This window comes from Dromiciops gliroides, chromosome 3 (genome assembly GCF_019393635.1).
Source record: "Dromiciops gliroides isolate mDroGli1 chromosome 3, mDroGli1.pri, whole genome shotgun sequence".
Lineage (NCBI taxonomy): Eukaryota > Metazoa > Chordata > Mammalia > Microbiotheria > Microbiotheriidae > Dromiciops > Dromiciops gliroides.
The window spans coordinates 191,386,506-191,410,457 of NC_057863.1; the positions used below are offsets into that span (position 1 = coordinate 191,386,506).

At 32.7% G+C, this 23,952-nt stretch overlaps 1 protein-coding gene across 1 annotated transcript in view; it reads left to right on the top strand.

Moving 5' to 3' along the window:
- Positions 1-23,952, top strand: part of ROBO2 (roundabout guidance receptor 2) — a 788,084-nt gene that overhangs the window by 695,977 nt on the left and 68,155 nt on the right. Inside the window, 4 exon segments of the mRNA XM_043994477.1 lie at positions 5,794-6,025; positions 11,380-11,504; positions 16,550-16,721; positions 19,944-20,126. Of these exon segments, the coding sequence (XP_043850412.1) occupies positions 5,794-6,025; positions 11,380-11,504; positions 16,550-16,721; positions 19,944-20,126 (712 nt within the window).

A 23,952-nucleotide genomic window follows, 5' to 3' on the forward strand; every position in this document is an offset into this window, starting at 1 on the left:
TGAAGTTCAGTGTAGAAGGTAAGGACCGTCTATATGCTTCTGATTTCTATAACAGTGTGACTTCATCAAGTTCAGAGCTTCTATAGATTTATAATCATTCAAAAACAGTTTATCTAATAATCCACACAGGGGTAAACAGTGAATGGAAAAATGCCTATTGTCTAACATTGTAGTGGGTAACTCACAGGCCATCAGCATATAAATCATTGAGTGATATTACACATCGATAAAGAACTGATCCCAAAATTGAATAGAAAAAGTAAAGTACTGTTACTTTTCCAGTTTAAATGGGATTACAAAATGGAAATTGTTCAGTCCAATAACCACAGGTGTCTTCCTGCAACCAAGGGCCCTTCTTTTTAAACAATATTTCCTTTAGACGCTAATATAGACTAAAAAAACTTGTGGTTTCTGATACAATTAAAAGGTACAAGTATAAAAAGAGAATGGGGGAGATGCAGAGTGCCTAGAAGGTCAGCCAGGTGCTTAGTGGATAGAGTTCTGGACTTGGAGTCAGGAAGGCTCACCTTCCAGTTTTCAAATCTGACCTCAGGCACTTACCAACTGTGTAACCCTGGGCAAGTGTCTCAAACCTGTTTGCTTCAGTTTCTCATCTGTAAAAGAAGCTGGAGGAAGAAATGGAAAACCACTCCACTATCTTTGTTAAGTAAATCTCAAATGGGGTCAGGAAGAATTGGACAGGATTGAATAACAAACAAGAGTACCTAGAAGTAGACTGTAGACTATTAACAAATAACTGTATTTTTAAAGAGTCAATTAAAAGATTTTATTTGAGAAATTTATGACATTACACTTCAGCCTTCCATGCTTTCTATAGGAGTAGGAAGAAAAAAGTCTTATAAGATGAAAAGGTATAGCTAGACTGTGATCTATAAAGATATATCTGGAAACAGAGTACCAATAAGTATCACTTCCTATAAATTATTATTGAATGGATGTGTAACAGAAATTCAACCATATGTAATTCATTTTTAAAAGATCAAGTTCTTCATAATATGAATGGTCATAAATAAATAATTTTAAAACATATGCATTAAAACCTAAAGGTTATGTTTTAGCCTAAATATGTTCACCTGTCAAAATTAACTCTCAAAATCCACAGCATGGTCTGCATCTGCTACAGAAACAGTATGTTCTCTTTAATGAAATATGTTCAAACATTTTACTTTTTCTTCCTCCTGAAACAACTTTTTTTTACCCCTTTGAAAGAAAAACTGTAGCAACCTCATAAATTCAAGTTAAAGCAGTTGATACTCAATTAGTTATTAAGTAGGTCACCATTATACTATGGTTTAAGGAGGAGTACAATAAAGTGGGCAAAGCAACATTTTGTCATAAACATGAGGTTCATGAAGTCTGTAAAACATTTAATTAATGAAAATCAAACATGGATAAAACCAATTTATCCTGATTTACAGACTCCCTTCTTCTGGAAACAGCTGCTTAATGTTCTTCTTTAAAATACAGCTTGCTTCTTTCAGTATTAACAAGCTATTATTGTGAGTTATGCCTCTCTTTCACTGCATAAATTCACTTAAGGTGAATGTAGAGAAGTTTATAAAATACAAACATAATGTTGTTGTAACATATGTTGCAAGGTTTCTTAACAGTGACAATTTTGATGAAAGACATCTCTATTTGGCTTCATAAATTTAACTTTTTGCTTCTTGTTTAAGTTGTTTTAATGTTATAACAAGCTGTTAGGAATATATATATATATGTATACATATGTACATATACACATATATAAAACAAGTATTTCAACCAAAGTTTAGGTATTAAAAGTTAGTTGAGGAGCAGCTAGGTGGCACAGTGGATAAAGCACTGGCCTTGGATTCAGGAGGACCTGAGTTCAAATCCAGCCTCAGACACTTGACATTTACTAGCTGTGTGACCCTGGGCCAGTCACTTAACCTTTATTGCCCCACCAAAAAAAAATTAGTTTAGGTATTAAAAGATAGTTGTTTAAGCTAGTATTTGTTACTGTTATTTTTTCTTTCCTTATCATAAGGGCTAAAGAAAAAGTGCCAAAAGATGGCAAATTAAGAAAAACTTCTAGTCACAATCTGTGGAGAGATTTAAGAATTATATTTATATTTTAAAACAATACAAATAAAGCTGAAATAATAAAAGTGCATCCCAAGTTTCAACCCTTCCCCCTCAGAAATAAATCCATGTCCTGTGACTTAATTGGGAGATAGAGGAGGAGGATTGTGATGTATTTAATACAAACATTTCTTAGATTATGCTTATGAAACCACGGTGTATAATTTTAATAAACTACAACGTACCTTTAAAGTTTTAAGTATTTCTATAAAGTAGCACTACATTAAGTAGTCTTGCCTTCAGATCACTGAGGACATAGAAATAGATGTTAAATGGCCAAGGACCCCATTTCATTCTGAAGTTATAACAGCATGGCCCTGACACAAACTTTACTCTATAAATATAGGTAGCAACTTGCATTGCACTCTCTTATTTTACACTGATGACTGATCATTTAATTTTCTTACAATTTTCAAGAGAAAGTGTAATAAGGGGCATAAAATGGCTATCTGAAATGATACTTCTCACATTCAAAACCATGTTCAAAACTTTGTTCATAAAGGATGCTATCCTTCCATACTATAAAACTTACTGGGTAGCCAAAAAAAGGTAGTAAAAAACTATCTATTCTAAGCTTGAGTAACATAAAGCTTTCTGAAGATGATAAAGTAACAAAAACTATTTAGGTGTTTCTACACAGAAAATTATATCATTTTGTGGCAGCTGGGTTGTACAGTGGATAAAGCACCAGCCCTGGGTTCAGGAAATCTGGATTCAAATCTGGCCTCAGATACTTGACACTTACTAGCTGTGTGACCTTGGGAAAGTCATTTAACCCTCATTGCCCTGCAAAATATTAATAATAATAATAATAATAGTAATAATAATATCATTGAATAATGTGCCTCTTAAAACTTCACTAGATGGATTCTTGACAAATAAACATAACATTTATTTTCCAGACACATACTTTAAGACTTTCAGGTTGATAAATAATAGATTTTCATTTCACTACCATAACCTTTGAAAACCAAGAGTCTACTCAATACTATGAAGAGGCAGCAGAGTAGAACTTTAATGGAGGTCCCAAATCAATTATTGTCTAAAGATAAATTTGTAAAATACGTTTTAATTTATTTAAAAATAAAACATGAGGTACATGAGATACAGTTGTCTACTTTACTCTGGAGGGTAGATATTAGTTTTAATAGGTGAAAGTTACATGGGAATAAGGAAAAGTAAACTTCATCATGCCATGAGTCATAAGGGAATAAATAGGATAACATTCACCATGAGGATAAACTGCCTTGAAGTTAGACACAGGATCATAGCATAATATTTGAGATCACAGACAGGGAGACGTGGAGGAGGGGTGTTCTCTCCCACAGAGGAACCCAAGGTCATCAGTTTCAGTCCTAAAGAACCTTTAAAAAACCTGACCTTAAAAAAAAACCCACCCCTTTATCCTTTATCCTCTGGTTCATCAATCCTCCACCCCTACAGTAAAACTTCAGAAAATCTATGTGACAAAGCTTAGGTATGATTCCTGATTCAAATCTCCCCAAAAGAGCTTTACAGGGTACTTTCTAGAAAGGTGGTACAAAATTGATCAAGTACAAGGCAGCTATTTATTTTCTCCCCCTCATTCCCTTCACACACATATAAAATGCTTAAAACAAGAAAACATTTAAAAACTCAAGCATGCTCTGACAAATATTTAACATATGAAACAATAACCCTAATTTTTATTTTACTTTTCTAGGAGTTTGATAATAAAATCAAAACATGATACTGTTAAATACATATTTCACTTTTGGTTCAAAGTCCCTATCTTCTAGGGAACCCATGCTCTGGCTTAGTTTTTCTTAGTAGATTCACTTTGTGAAATTAAAAGGTTGAACTTTAAGTTCTTTTACAGTTCTAAATCTATGTGTAGCAGAAGGATTGATACCCCATGCTTGAAACCAGGATTTCACAAGATTGCTGTGGAGTATAGAAACACCAATCACATAATTATAATTTGGTCAGCAGTGCTCAGGAAAAATGCGTGTGCCCACATATGTATACACACACACACACACACACACACACACACACACACACGACAATTAGGGCCCTATAATCCACTTTCAGATTCATTTAGATATAGATATGCTTTTACTGCCATGTTCAAGCTACTAAGATGGGGCAGACTAGTGTTAAGGAAGGAATCCCACTTACCCTCCACTTCAGGAATATAGAGAAAAAGACTCCAAGAGTAAATAATAGTAGAGATTGCTTGTACTTTTAAAGATTGCTGAAGAGATAGCTCCTCATGGTTGAATGACCAATAATCTTTGACAAAACCCTTTGGTTCCATCACCATCACAGGGACTAAGGGACCAAGTGGAAGTCTCACTATTTTATACTTACACTTTAGTTAGAGGCTAGAGCACATATGTGACTAGGTGTGACCAGAGTGCAATCAAAAAAAGGACCACAGCCAAACTATGTGTCATTAGAAGTGACTAGGGTACAAGTTTATCTCCATATATTTTCCATGGGTTCACCCACATAGGCCCATCCTAATACATACTTCATTGGATTCCCAAACCCCCTGCTACAAAAAGATTTAGAACTGGAAAAAGCCTTAATGCTCAACCCTTTCATTTTAACAGTGAAGAAATTGAGGCAAAGAAATAGATTAAATATCTTCCTAAAGTCACATAGATAAGTAGTAGTGAGAGAAGCTACTTTATAAACCTAGATTATCTGATGACAAATTGATCATCCTTCCCACATGATACTGCCTTGAACATATTAGATACAATACATTAATTTGAATTAAACATATTGAATTAAACTCTCTGCACATGGTTTATCTCATATATTTTTAAACCTGCAAAAGTTTTTTCACTTTTCCTCATTTCTCTGGATCTATTGAATGATAACCAAATTTGGCATTAGAAAGCTAAATCTGCTGGGAAAAAAAAAATCTGTCCAGGATATTTCAGATGTATGCTTTGGGGATGATTTGCTACATAACAATTATCTGTGCCACAGTAACATTTAATGAGTATGGTTAATCAGAATTCTATATAATGGGGTTTTTTTTCAGGACAAATAAATAAGCTTTTATTGTTTACTATGGCCCAGGCACTGTCCTATGTTGGGAATCACAAATACAAACAGAAAGACAGGTTCTGCCCTCAAGTTGCTTACATCTTAATAGGATATAGACATCATTTAAAAGAAAGGCAAAAAGGAGGGTGAGAAAGGAAATAAGATACCCTTAGTAGCATGGTAGTAAAAGTCTGCAGAGCTTGTTTTTTGTTTTGTTTTGTTTTTAATAAATATATAGAATCAATTCAGTAACCATGTGAAGTTCCTACTATGTACTGAATATTATCTGTGCCTTCATTAAAAACAAAGCTTGTTTTATTTCATAAATTAAAAGTAAAATAAATAAATGTGTGTATGTGTGTGTGGGGAGAAAACAAATAACAAAATATGACTTCATATTCAGTTGCAAATAAAAAATTTACTCATTACTGCACAATACTTTTGTATTGTATGAGATATCCAACCTCCCTGGTACAAATAGATTTAGAATTGTAAAAGACCTTAAAGCTCAACCCTTTCATTGTACCAATGAGGAAACTGAAACACAGAAATAGGTTAAATGTCTTTCCAAGGTAATACAGATGTAACTGAATTCCATTTCATGCTATTTTCTGTACTTTTCAGGTTGATCGTCAACCCCAATTTATACAAGGCTATCGAGTCTTGTACCGCCAGACATCAGGACTTCAATCTCCATCAACATGGCAAAACTTAGATGCTAAAGTGCCTACAGAACGCAGTGCTGTTCTAGTTAATTTGAAAAAAGGGGTGACTTATGAAATTAAAGTTAGGCCCTATTTTAATGAGTTTCAAGGAATGGACAGTGAATCAAAATTAGCCCGTACTACTGAGGAAGGTCAGTATTTAAATTTATTGTAAAACCTTTCTAAGATCATAACAAAGTCATTTTTGGTTGTTTTTCTTAATTTCTTTTTAGTCATCTGTATTTAAGGTTAGGCTATGATCATCAAAAGTAGGAAATGACAAGAAAAGAATTTTTAAATTTCCCTTTCCTCCATTTGCTCTGGGACATGAAAACAAATTGTTGTAAAAACAACCAGTGAAAAATTGCTCAATAGAGGTTAGTTTTCACATAGCTCAGAGTTGTTTTAATTTGCATTTCTCTAATCAATAGAGATTTAGAGCATTTTTATTATAACTATAGGGATCTTTGATGACTTTGTCTGAAAATGGCCTGTTCATGTCCTTTGCCAATTTATCAATTGAGGAAGGGCTCTTACTTCTATAAATTGACTCAGTTTTCTATATATTTGAGAATTGAGGTCTTTATTAGAGAAACTTGTAAAAAAATTCACAGTAATGGTTACTATGTATTTACCTTCATCCTATTTCCACCCTATTTATCCTACTCTCTCCTTTCATCCTGTCAGTTGTCAAAAGTATTTTCCTTCTAACTTTTACTTTCCCCAATCTACCCTCCCTTTCATCAGTGCCCCCTTCTCTTGTCCCCTTCCCTTCATATTTTCCTGTATGATAAGATAGTTTTCTTCACCCAACTGAGAGTGTATGTTATTTCCTGTTTGAGCCAATTCCAATGAGAGTAAGGTTCATGTGCTCCCTTCCCCTCCCCCTCCCCCTCACTTCTCCCATCTTCCCTTCCACTGTAAAATCTCTTTTGATCCTCTTTAATGTCAGGCAATTTATCCCATTCTACATCTTCCTTTCCATTTCTCCCAGTGCATTCTTCTTTCTCATACCTTAATTTTATTGTTTTAGATAATCATCCAATCATATTCAACTCATACTCATGCCCTCTGTCTAGTCATTTGCCTTCTACTGCCATCTTGGCTTTGCCTCTTCAATTCTTGAATTATATTGCTATCTTCATGTTAAAATGTGACTGAGGATTAGTCATTTTGTCCAAACCATGCAATTCTCCTGCTCTCCAAATATGCCAGCTATATTTACAGCCCAATCCACAGGAGAAGACAGCCCCCATAAGGTAAAAATCCTTATGAATTAACTCCAGAGAAAGTTCATCCTCCACTCTCCCCCATTTTTCCCCTCATGCTCTTAGCAGGAGCAAAAGCTAACTCAGAATCCCAAGCATCCATCATGGGGTTATTGATACTACTGCAGAGACTGTGTCAGAATAATCTCTACCCTCTCTTCCATGCCTCAAAAAGCAGCAGGACTCAAATGTGCCCATTTTTATTCTGCCTTTTTACTGAGTCCTGACCCTAGATTAAGGAACTTCAAAGCTACAGAAACTCTGCCTGGAGTATGTTCACCAATGTCTCCTCACTCAAAAAAAAAAAAAAAAGAGCAGCATTCAGCACAGATGTGAGAAGTAAAGAAGACTCTGGCTTTTTAAACTGTGGGTCTCGATCCCATGTAGGGTCTTGTAACTGCCTCAAAAAATTTGGCAACAATAAAAGGTTGTGTATACCTATTTTATATACCTATATACATGAGGTTGAATAAAAATTTCTTGCAACAAAAGGGGTTGTGAGTGCAAAAAGTTTAAGAAGCCCTCATCTAGGCTTTCTGCAAAGGGCTCCAGCCCCCACAAACCATGTTCCTCAGTTTAAGGGGGTAGTCAGTACCATTTGCCTTATTTTCATTAGCCAGTGATAATCATATTCCTTTAAAAATGAAATATTTACTTTAAAAGTATAATTCCAAATACACAAACAATACTCCCCCAACACATGGGAGACAATTATCCTCCCCTACGCTATCTCAGTCTCTAGGGGATGGGAAAGGGATTAGGTAGCTTACTTCCCGCAGAGCAGTCACTAAGTCCAAAAACCCTACTTAGGCTCACATCTCAGTCACTTCAGCTTTTCTCAGGGTTTCCATGCCTGGTTGGCAGACCCCACTGTCCTGCCTTCATTCTAGGCCCCATGGTCAAACCATGGCACAAACCCCCAGAGCCAGTGAGAACAGTAAAACATGGAGAACAGGGAAAAAAACAGGTAAGAGAAAAAACTGTAGCTCAGGATCATTTTAAAGTAACAGACAGCCTATCAAAGGATGCTATTCCCATCCACATGATAAGGGACACTATGGGTTCCACGTTAAGCAAACTGGGCGGGCTTACAAGGCCCCTGAATGCTGTCTCCACATTACAACTGGCCATGGCTAAAGCAGCCCGACTTCATCATGCCAAATGTCAGGTATTCCCTTTTCTCCCTGGATGTCTTTTCAAATTCCTTTCATTGGTTTTTTTCCCCCTTTAGATCGTAAGCTCCTTGAGTACAGGAACTATCTTTTACCTTTCTCCCCCCCACCCCCACCTCCACCCAAGGCTTATCATAGTGCCTGGCACGTAATAGGCACTTAATAAATATTTATTGACTAAAGGATTATGATTGTTGAATATTGTATATAGTCAGTCTTTTTCAATGTTTATAATTTTTGCTCACCTTATACTACCCCCACCCCCTTTTGTTCTTTGTTATAAATTTTGGCTATCGGGGAGGTGACAGCTAGGTGATACAGAGCAGGCCCTGGAGTCAGGATGACCTGACCTCAGACACTTACTAGCTGTCTAATCCTGGGCAAATCACTTAACCCTGTTTGCTGGAGTTCCTCATCTATAAAATGAATTGAAGAAAGAAATTGCAAACTACTCCAGTATCTTTGCCAAAAAATTCCAAATGGGGTCACGGAGTATCAGATATGACTGAACAAGAACAAAAAATCTGGGAGGTGAAAATTACAGGGATATCAATATTTTCAAAAGAAATAAAAGCTTCCATTTTACTTTAAAGGTTAAGTGCTTTTAAAGAGATAATAATAGAGTGTGATCTTGTATTCTATAAACCTTTTAGTCAGTTTTAGTCAGTCTTGTGATTAAAGGTGTCCTTTGCTGTTGAGAGTTATTTTTGAATTTTTACCTCTCACTATGTTAGTTGCTCATTCTCATAAAGAATTTATACTATTGAAAAATTAGGTTTTGGAGTGGTTGCCTCTTGGCTACCCTTTGGGGTCAGTCAATATTAAAAATACTTTTTCTTAATTATAATAATTATTAAAAATTAATAAGGGGCAGCTAGGTGGCGCAATGGATAGAGCACCAGCCCTGGAGTCAGGAGTACCTGAGTTCAAATCCGGCCTCAGACACTTAACACTTACTAGCTGTGTGACCCTGGGCAAGTCACTTAACCCCAATTGCCTCACTAAAAAAAAAAAAATTAATAGAGGATTAATTAAATGTTTGTTGAATTGATTTCAATTGAAAATCAGGAGTCAGAAATAAGAGGAGGATTATAGAGAATGGAGTAAGTAGAGATAATCTTTTCCTTGCTAATTTATATATATATATATAGGCTACTAAGGAATAACATACCTTTTTTGTAGTACATAATGTAGCATGGTTTGTCAAGTGAATTAATGACAACTTGATTTTAATCAATATTTCTACTGTGTGAATTTCTTCTTTTTTTTTTTAAATTCCCTTCCTTTACATAACTTAAAGATAATACATGATTTGGGTATAGATTAAGATATTTTTTAACTGGTATTTCCCTGACTAAAGCAATGCTGTCAGTTAGATGTTTAAAAAAAACCTTTTGAATATGACAAATAGGAAAATAATCTGTAAGCCATTTTGATATAAAATTAGTTGATGGATTTGCTGTAAATAAATAATCATTGGTTTATTCTTCCTTTCCCTAATTTAATAGCTTATACTTCAAACATTTCAAAAGATTTTACAAGAATTTTAATGTTAGAGACAGAAATTTTAGAAATAGTCTTATTTTCATATGTGATTTGAAGCATGTATGTGTTTGAAAGATTATTTCTAGAAATCCATCCTCTGAAAGAATCACTAGACTTCTTTTCTTAGTATTTGGAAATCCAAAGATATTCATAAATAGTTATAAGATAACCTTTATCAACCCCTGATTCATCAGCCTTTGCAGAAAAGGAAGTTTGCTGCACAGTAGGTTAGGATGGGGGAAGAGAAACTAATTCTTTATCTAGATTTAATTTAATATGAAAGTCTACATTTGAAAACTACTCCAAAAATTAATTTCTCCTTAATTGGCCTTCTCTAAATCTGGCATTTGTCACAATTCAATATTTATTCATCTTCCACCTCTTATGACTTTTGAAAGTAACAAATAAAACTCAGTGGGGTTATATCTAGAAAAAAATGAGCAGTGATTTGGCTTCCTTCTCATAGCTAAAAATAAGTTGGAGCATTGTAATAAGTGACCTATCATTAGACAGGCATGGTCTTCTCTATAAACAAGCATCAAGGAAAATGAGAAACATCTTTTTAAAATGTTATATTTCAAGCTGGCATATTTAATAAATTTAGGACTGCAAAACAAGGGGTTGAATTTGTAGCATGGTGCCAGGTTTCTGAGAGAAATTCTTGTAAAAGGGAAAACCAGAAATCTATGTTGTGTGACTCTATTACCCTATATGCCAGTGAATATATGGCCATATCTGTCATGTAATATACCATTATATCATATTTTTTCAAATATTTGGACCGTATTGCCAAGCTAGATAGGAAAGTTTATAAATTCATCAAAATATTATCCTGATAAGCATGGTATATATTATATTACATTACATTATATTACATTGTATTGGTAAATAGCACTTACCAACTAAGGGGTTACCTCCTATCTCTTGTCCCACACCATACTCCAGTCCCAAAACACCTAAACTTATACTGCTAATAAGTTTTTGTTTGTTTTTTGGTTACCTTGCATGGCCTAAAGCCTAACATTTGATTTTTAATAATTCTCTGCCTTTTGATGACTAACCCATACGGAAACTATGAAGAAACTGTTTTTATATAGTTCATCTTCCTTTTTTTTCACATTTGTTCCAACCAGAATTTTTTCTCCATTAGATCACCATGCTTTTTAGATCAAAGGTGGAAATCTCACTCATATATAAATAAGTAATTGGTAAAAATTGATTATCAAATTTTAATTACTTTTACCCAATACTGATTGCTCTAGTACCTGGAAAAACATCTCTCCCAAATCTCTCTGTGCTATGAAAAGTGTAGTAAAGATTCCTTTATTCAAAATTTCCATGTCTATCACATTTGAATTTAGGGTTATCTTTGCCTTTTCCATTTATGGACAATACATACACATCAGGATTCCTAAACCTTTGAGTATGATCTTCTTCTTACACTAATACTATTTAATTAAAAGTAATACTTTGGGAGATAAATTCATGATTTTAGTTTATTTTTTCCTTCTTTCTCTGCAGCACCAAGTGCTCCTCCACAATCCGTCACAGTGTTGACAGTTGGAAACCACAACAGCACAAGTATCAGTGTTTCCTGGGACCCTCCTCCTCCAGATCATCAAAATGGAATTATCCAGGAATATAAGGTATGGTAAGAATACAGAAGAAAAAAGGTTACTTAGATGTACTCTATTTCCAAAAATTCTATTTAGATACAGAAATTGCAGCTTGGTTATTATATATTTTTCCAATAAAATATCACTTTAAGTTTTTAATTGATTCACTCAAAATATCCTTTTGGAACACAGTAGTAAAGGAAGAACTTCCTGACAGAAGAGAGACTTTATGACCTGAAATTGCCCAAATAATTAGAACATAGGTCTTCTTCCTCTTCAGAGGTACATAATCAAAATGCAATTAGTAATGGCTAGTAGTTAGTGAAAAAAAATATTAAACACTTAATTTGGCATTGCTTGAAAAAAGAAAAACATCAACCGATTAAATGATTTTCCAATGAATTACTTTGATTTTATATGCCCCATACAAATATATGACCCATATTTTACTGCCTTTTGTATTTGGTACAAAGAATATGTCTAATTTGGAAGAATAAAATCCTAAATGTACCATTATTAGAGCACAAAAAAATGAGTGTTTCATATCTCACTAATACTTGTGAAAATTGAAAACCTGTGATTGAAAGCCTATGATTTTAGTTATTAATAAATATTTATGGAGTGCCAACATTATTATGCTTAACACAGAATGTTAAACAGATTTAAAGGCATTTACTGCTCAGGGATTTATAATTAAAGGGTATAAACTAGGATTTAATTCAAAAGATTAATTACATTGTTATTTTTAGTACACATGAAAAGCAATTTTTAAATGGCATTCTCATCATAAAGGAATTCATTATTCATATTGATAAAGTGATAAATATAATAATGCCCAATTTCATTAAGAACATCACTATCTGTATATAATGAAGAAACATTCAGGAGAAAGAAATATAAACTTTGGTATTTGAAAATCCAAGATTATCACTCATAGTACTTTGTGTAGTGGATGGAGTCCCAGGCCTAAAGTCAGGAAGATTTATAAACCTGAGTTTAAATCTGATCTGACCTCAGATACTGCCTTTGTGACCTTGGAAAAGTCTTTGTTTGCCTCAGTTTCCTCATCTGTAAAATGAGCTGGAGAAGGAAATGGAAAACTACTCCATTATGTTTGCAAAGAAACTCCAAAATGGAGTCACAGAGTCAGACATGACTGAAATGACTGAACAGCAAAAACTTTATGCTGGGCTTTAGTGTTTGTCATGATGGCGGATAACTTATTTAATACCATCTCAAAGGAAAATAGTGATCAGAATTGAATCCCCAATTTCTGATCTCTGGTTTATGTCAGATTCCACCCCATGTTGTAAAATCAAGTATCTGAAATAAAAGAAACTGAGCCAAAAATATTTTGAGCATAATGTGATTAAATTTGTAAGGCTAGCATTTGCATATTAAACCAGGTCAGCTGACTCCTCAGATGTCAGAGACCACAAGTGATTCACAAAAATGGTTTTTATAATTTAAAAAAAGAGGAATTAAAAAGTTACAAAAATTTATTTTGAACATAATTCTATTGGACAGGGCAAATCACTTGACTAGTTAAGCTTTTGTAATCCCACCACAGAAGTCCTTGCATTTTTTAAATATATATATATATATATATTTTTAATGAGGCAATTGGGGTTAAGTGATTTGCCCAGGGTCACACAACTAGTAAGTGTTAAGTGTCTGAGGCCAGATTTGAACTCAGGTACTCCTGACTCCAGGACAGGTGTTCTATCCACTGTGCCACCTAGCTGCCCCAGTCCTTGCATTTTGAAACCAGAAATGATACTTTAAGGAACCTACAGATCAAATGGAATGGGGTATTTTTTGGTTTCTAGAAAATGGAACTTGCTTCAGAGGGTCTTGTAGAGAAGGGAACTGAATTTGGGGTAAAAAAGGAACTTGCTTCAGAGGGTCCTGAGGAAAAGGTGAATTTCATCTGGCAAAAGGAACTTGCCTGAGAGCATTCCTAGTAGCAACTCCTATTCTTCCAGCCTTCAGGAAGAAACTGATTATAAATTACTTAGCTTACACTTATTTGGAAAGGGGAACTTGCTTAATTTTTGGTCAACCCCCTTTTTCTGACTGCTAGGGAATTTAGCCACTTTTTTAAAAAAAAGTTTTACAATTCTATGATTATTTTATTTCTACAAAGATATACCCTAAGTTATTTATTACTAACTGATAATGATAGGTCTCAATCTAAATTATCTTATCTCTTACTATATGATAAAGAAAGATATGGGTCTTATCAATCTCTTACTTTACCTATAGGTATTATTTAGGCTAGCAGAAGTGCTTATGTTGTTTTATTTTAGCTATTAGGGCTTAACTTTTTTTTCAAAGAAGGATACTTAATCATTTATTTAAGATAACTCAAAGCAACTCAACCTTTTGAGAGAGTCCTAGGAATAACTGGTTAAAGATTATGCTCATTGTATTCCTATAAATATACATGTCCTAAATTATCTATAAATAAATTATGATTATCAATAGGGTCTTCTCAATCTATTACTTTCTTCAATACCCACCCTGATTCTTGCTTCTTTTTAAGGACCTGGTATATTTTGAGATTAGGTTTTATATATATATATATATATATTTCTGTAAACAGAATTCTTCCCCAAAACATTTTTGATATTATACTTTAGTAAGCCAGAAAGGGTGAATCATCTTATTATCAGCTTTACAAGAAATGTTTTAGTAAAACATGCCCATTTTTAACTTTATAAGGTTCATGTGTGTATCTGTATAAACACAAATATAGTAGAACATGTCTAATACAGTTTACTATTACACAAATTCATACATTCCACAATTCAAATCATATTCCATGAAATGTAATAACTTTGTGTTAATATGACATGTTTATCTACAATGTATTTTGTCTTGCATGATACTAGCAAATACATGTGATTATATCCACATAAAGATATATATATATATATATATATATGTATATATATGTATATATGTACCTATGGATTGTGTAATATGTATATATGTAAAATGTACACATCTATTGGTCCATTCTCTTTTTGATATTTATACCATTTAAGTAAATATTTGCTGGAATGAATTAAATGAAAATCTTTTTTTTAAATAATAAACATTTTTATTTATATTTTTGACATCCAAATTTTATCCCTCACACTGAGGTGATAAGCAATGATATAAGGATTATACATGTGCAGTTATATAAAACATTTCTGTAATATTCATTTTGTACAAGAAAACTTGAGTAAAAGAAAAAAATGAAAGAAAGTGAAAAATGGTATGTTTCAGTCTGTGTTCAATCAATATCATTTTTTTCTTTGGAGGTGGACGGTATGTTTCATCATTAATCCTTTAAGATTTTCTTGGATCATTGTATTGCAGAGAATAGTTGTCATTCACAGTTCTTTATCAAGGAGTATTGCTGTCACTGTGCACAGGATTTTCCTGGTTCAGCTTATTTCACTATACATCAGTCCATAGAAGTTTTTCTGGGCCTTTTTGAAATCATCCTCCTTGTCATTTCTTATATAGCACAATAATATTCCATCACCATGATGTACCACAGCTTGTTTTTTCCCAATTGATGAGCATCTCTTTGATTTCCAATTCTTAGCCATCACAAAAACAGCTGCTATAAATATTTTTAAACAGGTCTTTTCTCTTTTTGGAGGGGATATCTTTATGATATAAACCTAGTGGTGGTATTGCTGTATCAAAGGTTATATAGTTCTATAGCCCGTTGGGCATAGTTCCAAATTGCTCTCCAAAATGGTTATATCTTTTCACAACTCCACCAACAGTTGATTAGCATCCCAGTTTTCCAACATCCAATATTTTCCTTTTTTGTTATATTTGCCATTCTGATATGTATGAGGTAATATATCAGAGTTGTTTTGCATTTTTCTGATCAATAGTGATCTAGAGCATTTTTTCATATAATTCTAGATAGCTTTGATTTCTTTGTCTGAAAACTGCCTTTTCATATCCTTTGATCATTTATCAATTGTGGAATGACTTATATTTTTATAAATTTGACTCATTCCTCTACATCATTGAGAAATGAAACCTTTATCTGAGTAGATGAATATCTTAACATTTATAGTTAGTAATAGCATAAATTCTGTTCAAATGAAGAAAAAATAAGAAATGCCCTTAATCCAGACAAATTTCAAACTAAAATATTCCATTTTCTATTATTGTGGGTATTTGGTAGGATATCCATAGCAATAAGATGCCATGGCACCTGCTACGCTATTTTTATTAAGTTGTTTTTTAATCATGTCTTACTCTGTGACCCAATTTGGGGTTATCTTGGCAAAGATACTAGAGTGCTTTTCCATTTCCTTCTACAACTCATTTTACATCAGAGGAACTTGAGGCAAACAAGGTTAAGTGACTTGCCCAGGGTCACACAGCCAAGTTTCTCAGATCAGACTTTAACTCAGGAAGATGAGTCTACATACACACAATCAGTTTGTAAATCAGTAAGACAGTAGGCTAAGAAGACTAGCACAGTCTCAGTTTATCTTTCACTTGAAAGTGCTGAATTACTGAACCAACTCTATATACAATTCCACATTCTAGCATATTTACAATTGAAACCATTGATTTCAAAACCATTAAATAGTGTTAAACTCTTGTCTGCTATATTAGTTGAAATGAATGCAGCTTACCTTGCCTTCAGCCTCAGATTTCCTGCTAATATTTCAGCCAATTAGATTTTTAAAAAGGCTATTTCTGGGAAGAAAAATAAGTTTAAAAGCCCCTCCAAAAATCCCCAATAATTTGGAGTACTCAACTAGATAACCACCCTAAATAACACATACACACATATATAATATACATACATACATGAATATATACACATACATACACACATGAATATGTATACATACATATGTTTACACATACATGTGTTACAATAAAATTTATTTTCTATTTTGTGCACACATTTGATATTCCTTTAGAAGATAAACTTATATTAACCAAAATATTTTAAACATTAATATGTGTTACTGCTTAAATAAAATAATATTTAGTCTAATAGTCTTCTATATGCCTTGTTCTTTTTCATCTGACCACTCTAGATCTGGTGTTTAGGAAATGAAACTCGGTTTCATATCAACAAAACTGTGGATGCATCAATTCGATCTGTGGTTATTGGTGGATTATTTCCAGGCATTCAATATCAGGTAGAGGTTGCAGCAAGTACCAATGCAGGAATTGGTGTGAAAAGTGATCCACAGCCCATCATTATTGGTAAGTACATTCTCTGTATCATCTCTACATTAAAATCATAGATGAGGACCTACAGGCCATCCTGTACCCCAACTTACAAAACTGACATTTTACCCCAATAATATCTTAACGGATGGTATAGCTTAAATACTTTCTTTGAGCTCACCACCTAAAAGAACAGGCCATTCCAAACCTTATGCCCTTATGTTTAATGATCCAACTTATACTGATTTGTAATTTCCACTAATTTTTGAAGCCAGATATTATGTCCCCACTGGTTATAATGAAATAGTATAGAAGCAACATGCAACTGCCTGGCACTCTCTGTTAGTTCAGATTCAGTTTGGAAGGAATTGAGGCAATTCTATGAAAGGAGGTTGTTCAATAATGAACAAAAGGAGGGTTACTTAACCATAGTATAATAAGAATCTCCAATAAGCTAACATCTGCACTTGGATGAAAGTCTCCCATTCCTCCTCTGGTCTTCATATGGAAACAAAGTGAGTGAGTTGAATAGAATACGTCCTCTTCCCTCTGCAGTGGCCATTTGTATAAAATTGACCCAAGGAATTATTTATGGTATGATCAGAGTAAGTCCCCAAAATCCAAATTACATAGAACTATCTGCTGGAACTTCCTTTCTAAAATAATTTGGTGAATTTTACCTTCGAAAACATATAAAATACAAAGATTATGTGGCCAAGTTGATTGAAAGTTGTAATAAATTTTACTGGAAATGTGACTTTGAATTTATTAAAAAATTTTCCCCTGGGAAACTTGAAAATGTCTCATAAAATTTATTCTCATTATGAATTAAATAGTGGTATGTCTTACAAAGATATTAGTGTAAAAATGGTATAGTGACATTTTAAATAAACAAAAAATGTAATCACATTTTGATAATGTAAAGTTCTTGTTCATTGGAAATTTCTGTATTTTATTTTTTTTACATTGAGTGTTTTATTGAAGAAGGAATTTTTTTCCTTAATAATCTCAGAATTTCTACTATAATAAATTTGTCTGGAAACCCTATATATGCCTACTTATTATTGGATACGTGAAGAGTAACTTAGCAAGATCTAATCCCCATTTTCTTTTTTTAATTTTCACTCTATATACCATGTTTCCTTTTCCTTTAATTAGATCCCTTATTGATCATTGCCATCAATTAATCTCTTGATTGAAATATTGTATACTTCAACATATAATTATTTACCTATTATTACAAGCAATGAAAATCTTTTAGGTCCCAGTCATCCTTTCTTATGGTGATTTTTGCATAATAAAATGAAATTATTTGTAATTATTCTTTATTTCATAGAAATGTAAATATGATCATGCATATTTGCATGTACAAGTACAATAAAGATAATGAGATGCTAGACAACAGATTTCAAGTGGAATATTTAAAAAGTATATTCACAATTATATTGGTTAATAATATAGTTATTTTTCTCTAATTATTTGGTCCTTTAATACTTACGTTATATAGTTGATATAGTATATAGAACAACTGCAAACTTTCACAGTAATAGGTACAATCAAATGTGATGTGCCTAATTAATTTGGGGTCCAACAAATTAGTTTTGTTCTTCATTAGGCTCCAATGGGAGGAAGGCAATCTATTTTATTATATTTTTTTCTCCTGGAACAATGGAGCATTAGTGGCAACACATATCCCTCATCTATGCTCTAATTAGTTAAACTGACAGCATTGTTATAGAAATACCTGTAATATAAAAAATGTGAATACTCTTTGATTTATACATATAAAAATATATATACATATATATCTCAGATTAATACATAAAATATGCTATTTATTGCTAATTTCTCACATACACTTGTGTGTTTTTTGTTTTTGTTTTGTTTTTTTGGTAAATTTGTTTCTCCTTATAGCAATAATTTTAGCTAATAAAGCATTAGGTATGTGTGATTCTCATAGCACATCAATATTAGATGAATGATACATATCTATTTGATAATTACAGATAAGTAGGAAAAAATAGGCTACCACTATTGACATCATCTTTGCTAAGGGAGCCTGCTTTTGTTTTCTCAAGTTTATAAATGAAAACTTCTAGGAAAAGAATACAATTATTTCAGACACTCTCACGAAAACTACTTCTCAGGGTTATAGTGAGGATAAAATGAGAAATATTTATAAAGTGCTTTGAAAACTTTAAAGTGTTATATAATACTAGCTACTATTAATAACTTTGGGCATGAAATATTTCAAGTCCTTGAAGCTGTCTGAATAATTAACCAATCATCATGTTCATTCAAAACCTTTGTCAGTCAGTCATTCCGCAATCATTGTGTTAAGCACTTGGAATACAAATAGCAACTAAAAGAAAGATTGACCTCAGCTTCAAGGAGCTTATATTAGAACACATAAAAGGAATGGAAAGAGGAATACAGAATGAAGGTTACCCAATGCAGAGGTATGGAAGAGAAATCTAGAATGTAGCTTGTTGAGTAATGAAGTCTCTCAGTTGTAGAATCTTAATCTTAAGTGTGTTGTGAGAAGTGGAAGAGATAGAGATAGAGATAGAGATATGCATACATATATATTATCTTAAATATGGACTTTGACCTTATGTGGCTTCCTTGCTTCTTATCTCTCTGCTATCCAAACTATACTTCACTCAGCTGCTAAAGAGATTTAAATCTAAAGTGCTAGCCTGACTATGTAATACATACTCCCTACTCAAACTCCAGAGGCATATTACCTACAGGTAATGCAGTATTCCAAAGGACTCATTATGGAAAAATGCTCTCCGTATCCCAAAAAAAGAACTGTGGAGATTGTGCAGATTGAACCATACTCATTCTACTTTTTATTGTTTTTTTTTCTTTTTGAGCTTTCCCCCCTTTTCTCTGATTCTCCCTTCACAACATGACTAATGCAGAAATATGTTTAATGTGATTATACATATATAACCTATATTACATTGCTTTCTGTCTTGAGGAGAGGGTGAGTGAAGGAATGGAGGGAGAAAAATTTGGAATTAAAAATTAGTTTCAACATCTGTTTGTATATGTGTTTAATAACATTTTACTTTCAATTGCACAAAATGTACCAATTTTTAAATTTGTACAGCCTTAAGCAAAAAATAAATATAACAAGAAATAAGAATTAATCTTAGGAGATTGTTTATGTCTTTTTAGATATATTTGTGTATGAGTATACCTTTTCAGTGTCTTGATATTTGTCTTTAATTCTTCTTTTTTACCATTAAGGGGGACATAATGAAGTTGTCATCACTGAAAATAACAACAGCATAACTGAGCAAATAACAGATGTTGTGAAGCAGCCAGCCTTTATAGCTGGTATTGGAGGTGCATGCTGGGTAATTCTGATGGGTTTCAGCATCTGGTTGTATTGGCGCAGAAAGAAGAGAAAGGGACTCAGCAATTACGCTGGTAAGGAGCTATTTCTCATTTCAAATTGATGGTATACTGGCAGAGAATCTCCAGACATAAAGGTATGAGAAGAGAATTATTTAGCAATAAAACTAATTAATAGTCTTGGTTTGTCTGTTCTAAAAGTATGTTGTTGGAAATGTACCTTCAGATAGTGCTCTACTACATTACTCAAAACACATCAAATCATTATCATGAAAATATGTCTTTGTTCAAATTGGAAACAGATCATAAACATCACCACAGAAAGCTTAGCTATTTCTCCAATTCATTTGTTCTGTGCAAGAACCACAATAATGGCAACAATGCCTTTACATGTTCCTGAGCGCTTGCTCAGAGAGCCACATTTGAAAGAGCATTTCTGAAACACATCTGTTCTCTCTTTAAAATAAGTTTTCAATATTTATACAAATAATGGAAACATTTTCTATTTGAGAATAGGAATCAAATCCAAATTGCCCCCAAACTATCTAGTTGAAGAAATACTTTCCCTTTAAACAAAAAAAAGGAGGGTGGGGGATTTGAAGGAGTTCAAATGGATGCTGAAAAATAGAGGGAAAATGTACCAAGGGATAAATCCTTTTGATAACGTGCTGTTATTAGATAATCATGCTCATTAACAATTTTACTAAAATGTCCACTGATTTATTTTCTGTAAGACCCTAAGAATATAATAATCACTAAAAATATATGAAGAAGAAAAATTTAATTAAATGCATATATATTAATATAAACTTCCATAGGACAGATTAAATATTTGGTCACATGTAATAATAGCATTTGACTTAAAGTTAATTCATAAAAGTCATAGAATTTTTAAACTAAATATAACTTTGAAGATAAATGTGTTCAAAGTTACCTAGAAATCAATAGAGTTATTAATAGAACTCATGAATGCTAGACTTCATTCCAGGACTTTCCACCATATCTCTTGTTAGTTCTAACTTTTGGTGGTACAGGCAAAATGTTTTATTAAGTTAGTAAGACATTTTATTATCTGTGAGTAAAGTGGCAGAGCCCATTTTCCTAAGTAGGACCTAATATTCATTAAAATCCAAGGAATAGGTCCATTGTTGAATGGATTCTTTATTATACAGCTGGCAACACCTAACTATTTTTAACAAAATAAGTAGAATATAATATTGCAAATATCCTTTTGTAAAAAGCAAGTATTTAGCAAAAGAAAGGTTGTAGTTATTCTGTTTAAATTTCTTCTGACATTTAAAATAAGTATCATACTACATACATTTAAAGGCATACACCATAAAAATGTAACTAATCATCATTCTGCCATTTCTGTTTCTTACTGGATACTGACTGGCTAGCTTATAAAGCTCAGTTGTTTAAATTGGTTATAGTAACTCATCATAAATGGGGGATCCTTAGAGAAAAGATTGCCCAGAAGTTAGTGATTGGTGACACAATCTGTAACTCATGATGTTTGCCTTCTTGTTTTGCAGTTCAGTCCTTCACCTTCACCCCTGCAGGTACTGTCCATAAGTCCATGTGTTTCTTCAGTCATATTCCATTTCACCTATATGACTTTATATTCCTATAAATTTCTTAATAATAAGAAACACTAAATTGAGGAAGACTTAGTTTCACTCATCTTCATTGATAATAATAATAATGAGACATACACCAATTATTTAAGGAAAAATTTAAATGTGCCATTTTTAGATGCATCACCTTACCTGGCATATTATTCATCTGTTGATTCATTCATTCACTCTAATCCTTTCAATCAAAATAGTTTGACAGTTATTAGGCCAATACTTTTGGTAAGCTAAAAACTACAGCAAATATGGTAGTTTTTTGTGGTGGTGGTGGTTTATTTGTTTTATTTTGCCTTGGTTTAGGGAGATTTTTTTTTGTCTTTAAAAAAGGTCAAATTCCTCTCTTGTGATAATCTCTTGAGTGAACTTGGATATAGTTGTGAATCTTTTTCTATCATAAAAATATTATGTCTAGATACAGGATTAAAATATTCTAGAAATTGGAATTCCAAATTAAGAGGAACTTCTTTGATCAATAACTTTCCAACACTTCTTCCAATATTTCAGAACTAAAGCCCTAATAGGCAAAAGTCTTCCCACCAAAAAAAAAATCATGCTTCATTAGTAATTCATTTCCTCTTCTCCTAATCCTTCTCCAAATAGTTTTACATATTACTTATAAGAACTCAAATTTGCCTTAAGACATTTACACCTCCTCACAACCATTTACTGAATATAGGAATCTTTATCCCTTTTTGATCTTGAGCTTTATCCCACAATGGATCTCCACAAAATATTCATCTTATCTTTACATACATTTTCATATTTCTTCTATTATGCAAATTAGATAATATATATTTTAAAGGAACAAAAGTTTTTCCAGATGTCCTAAATATAGTGTTACTCTGATGACAGTTCCTCTTACTTTGATGTTTTTATACATCTTAGGGACACTGATTTATCTTTTGTGATATGCAACAAATACTTAATGGAAAATCAGAATTGTTAATGTTTTTTGTTATTATTTCCTATTTTTAGCTATTTTCTTAAGTAAAAAAGTACCTTGGAAGTTAAAAGCAAAATCAATAACATGTACAATCCTTCCAAATATTAGAAAGGCTGTAACTAGGTAGGCATTTTCATTTCTGCATAGTGTGTATGATGGAGAGATTTTTATATTACCCTTCTTAAATAAAAATGTAAAGTTTTTGATCTTTTATAAATGTGTGTATATTTATGGATAATCTTACTGCCATACTCATTATATATTTTAATGATGAAAAAGAACTTTACTATGGGATCAGCACAATAATTAATTTAAGAAATAAATTATTTTTTTAAGCTTTGAATTCACAGCTTGATTTGGTAAATCAGTTTCTTCTATATGGTTTAGTTTAACATTTTTATTAGCATTACTTTAAAATATTCCACACTATATACTTAAGTGAAGGCTTATAATTTTGTCTGTTATTTAATAAATGATGATGAACAGTGTTTTACATAAGGAAATATATGAAGCAGGTTTATTTGGTCTTCAGAAAACCCAGCTCTATTTCTCCTTTTTGTCTCCCACTTATAGGATCAGAAGGGAAATATATTTGGGGTCACTACCTTCCTAATAAACACCCATTTAAAATCCTGGACTTTGGTAGTTCCTTACTTAACCTCCCATCCATAACTACATTTAACAATAATTAAATTGTTTTTAATTGCATTTGAACGAAAACTAAAAAGCCATCATTCAATTTCAAGATTTTCATTTTAGCCATCAGATATATTAAAAGATACATACAAGTGCACACATATGGTGGAATGACAGCTAGTTAAAACTGTGCTACATTTAATAGGAATTATGCTGCTTTAGTCTCCACTTGAATAAAAATTTAAAAGCTTTTTATTCAATTTTGAGATTTCCCTTTTAAATATGTGAGAATTTAAATTTACACATATGTGTAACACAGATGGCAGAATGATAGCTGATTAAAACTTTGGTACATAGGCAACTATCAAGTTTCATGTGCATGATTATGCAAATTAATGACCTGAGAGGAGAATTTGGCCCAAAAATGTCATACTTTTTAACCACCCAAAGATAAGAGATTACCTGAAGGCTGCATAATACACTAACATCCTGTTTTTTCATGTTCACCTTCTACTCAAATTCCTCAGATACAAATATGCACGGCAGGTTTGCATGTGGCACAGAGAAGGGGAGCTCGAACAAAACAGGTATCACTGCCTTCCCATAGAATACGGGGAGTCTTTCCATTTTTCCAGGACCACTAGGGGATGGGGTTTTGTTGTTCTTTTTATTGAAAATTCAAGTTCTT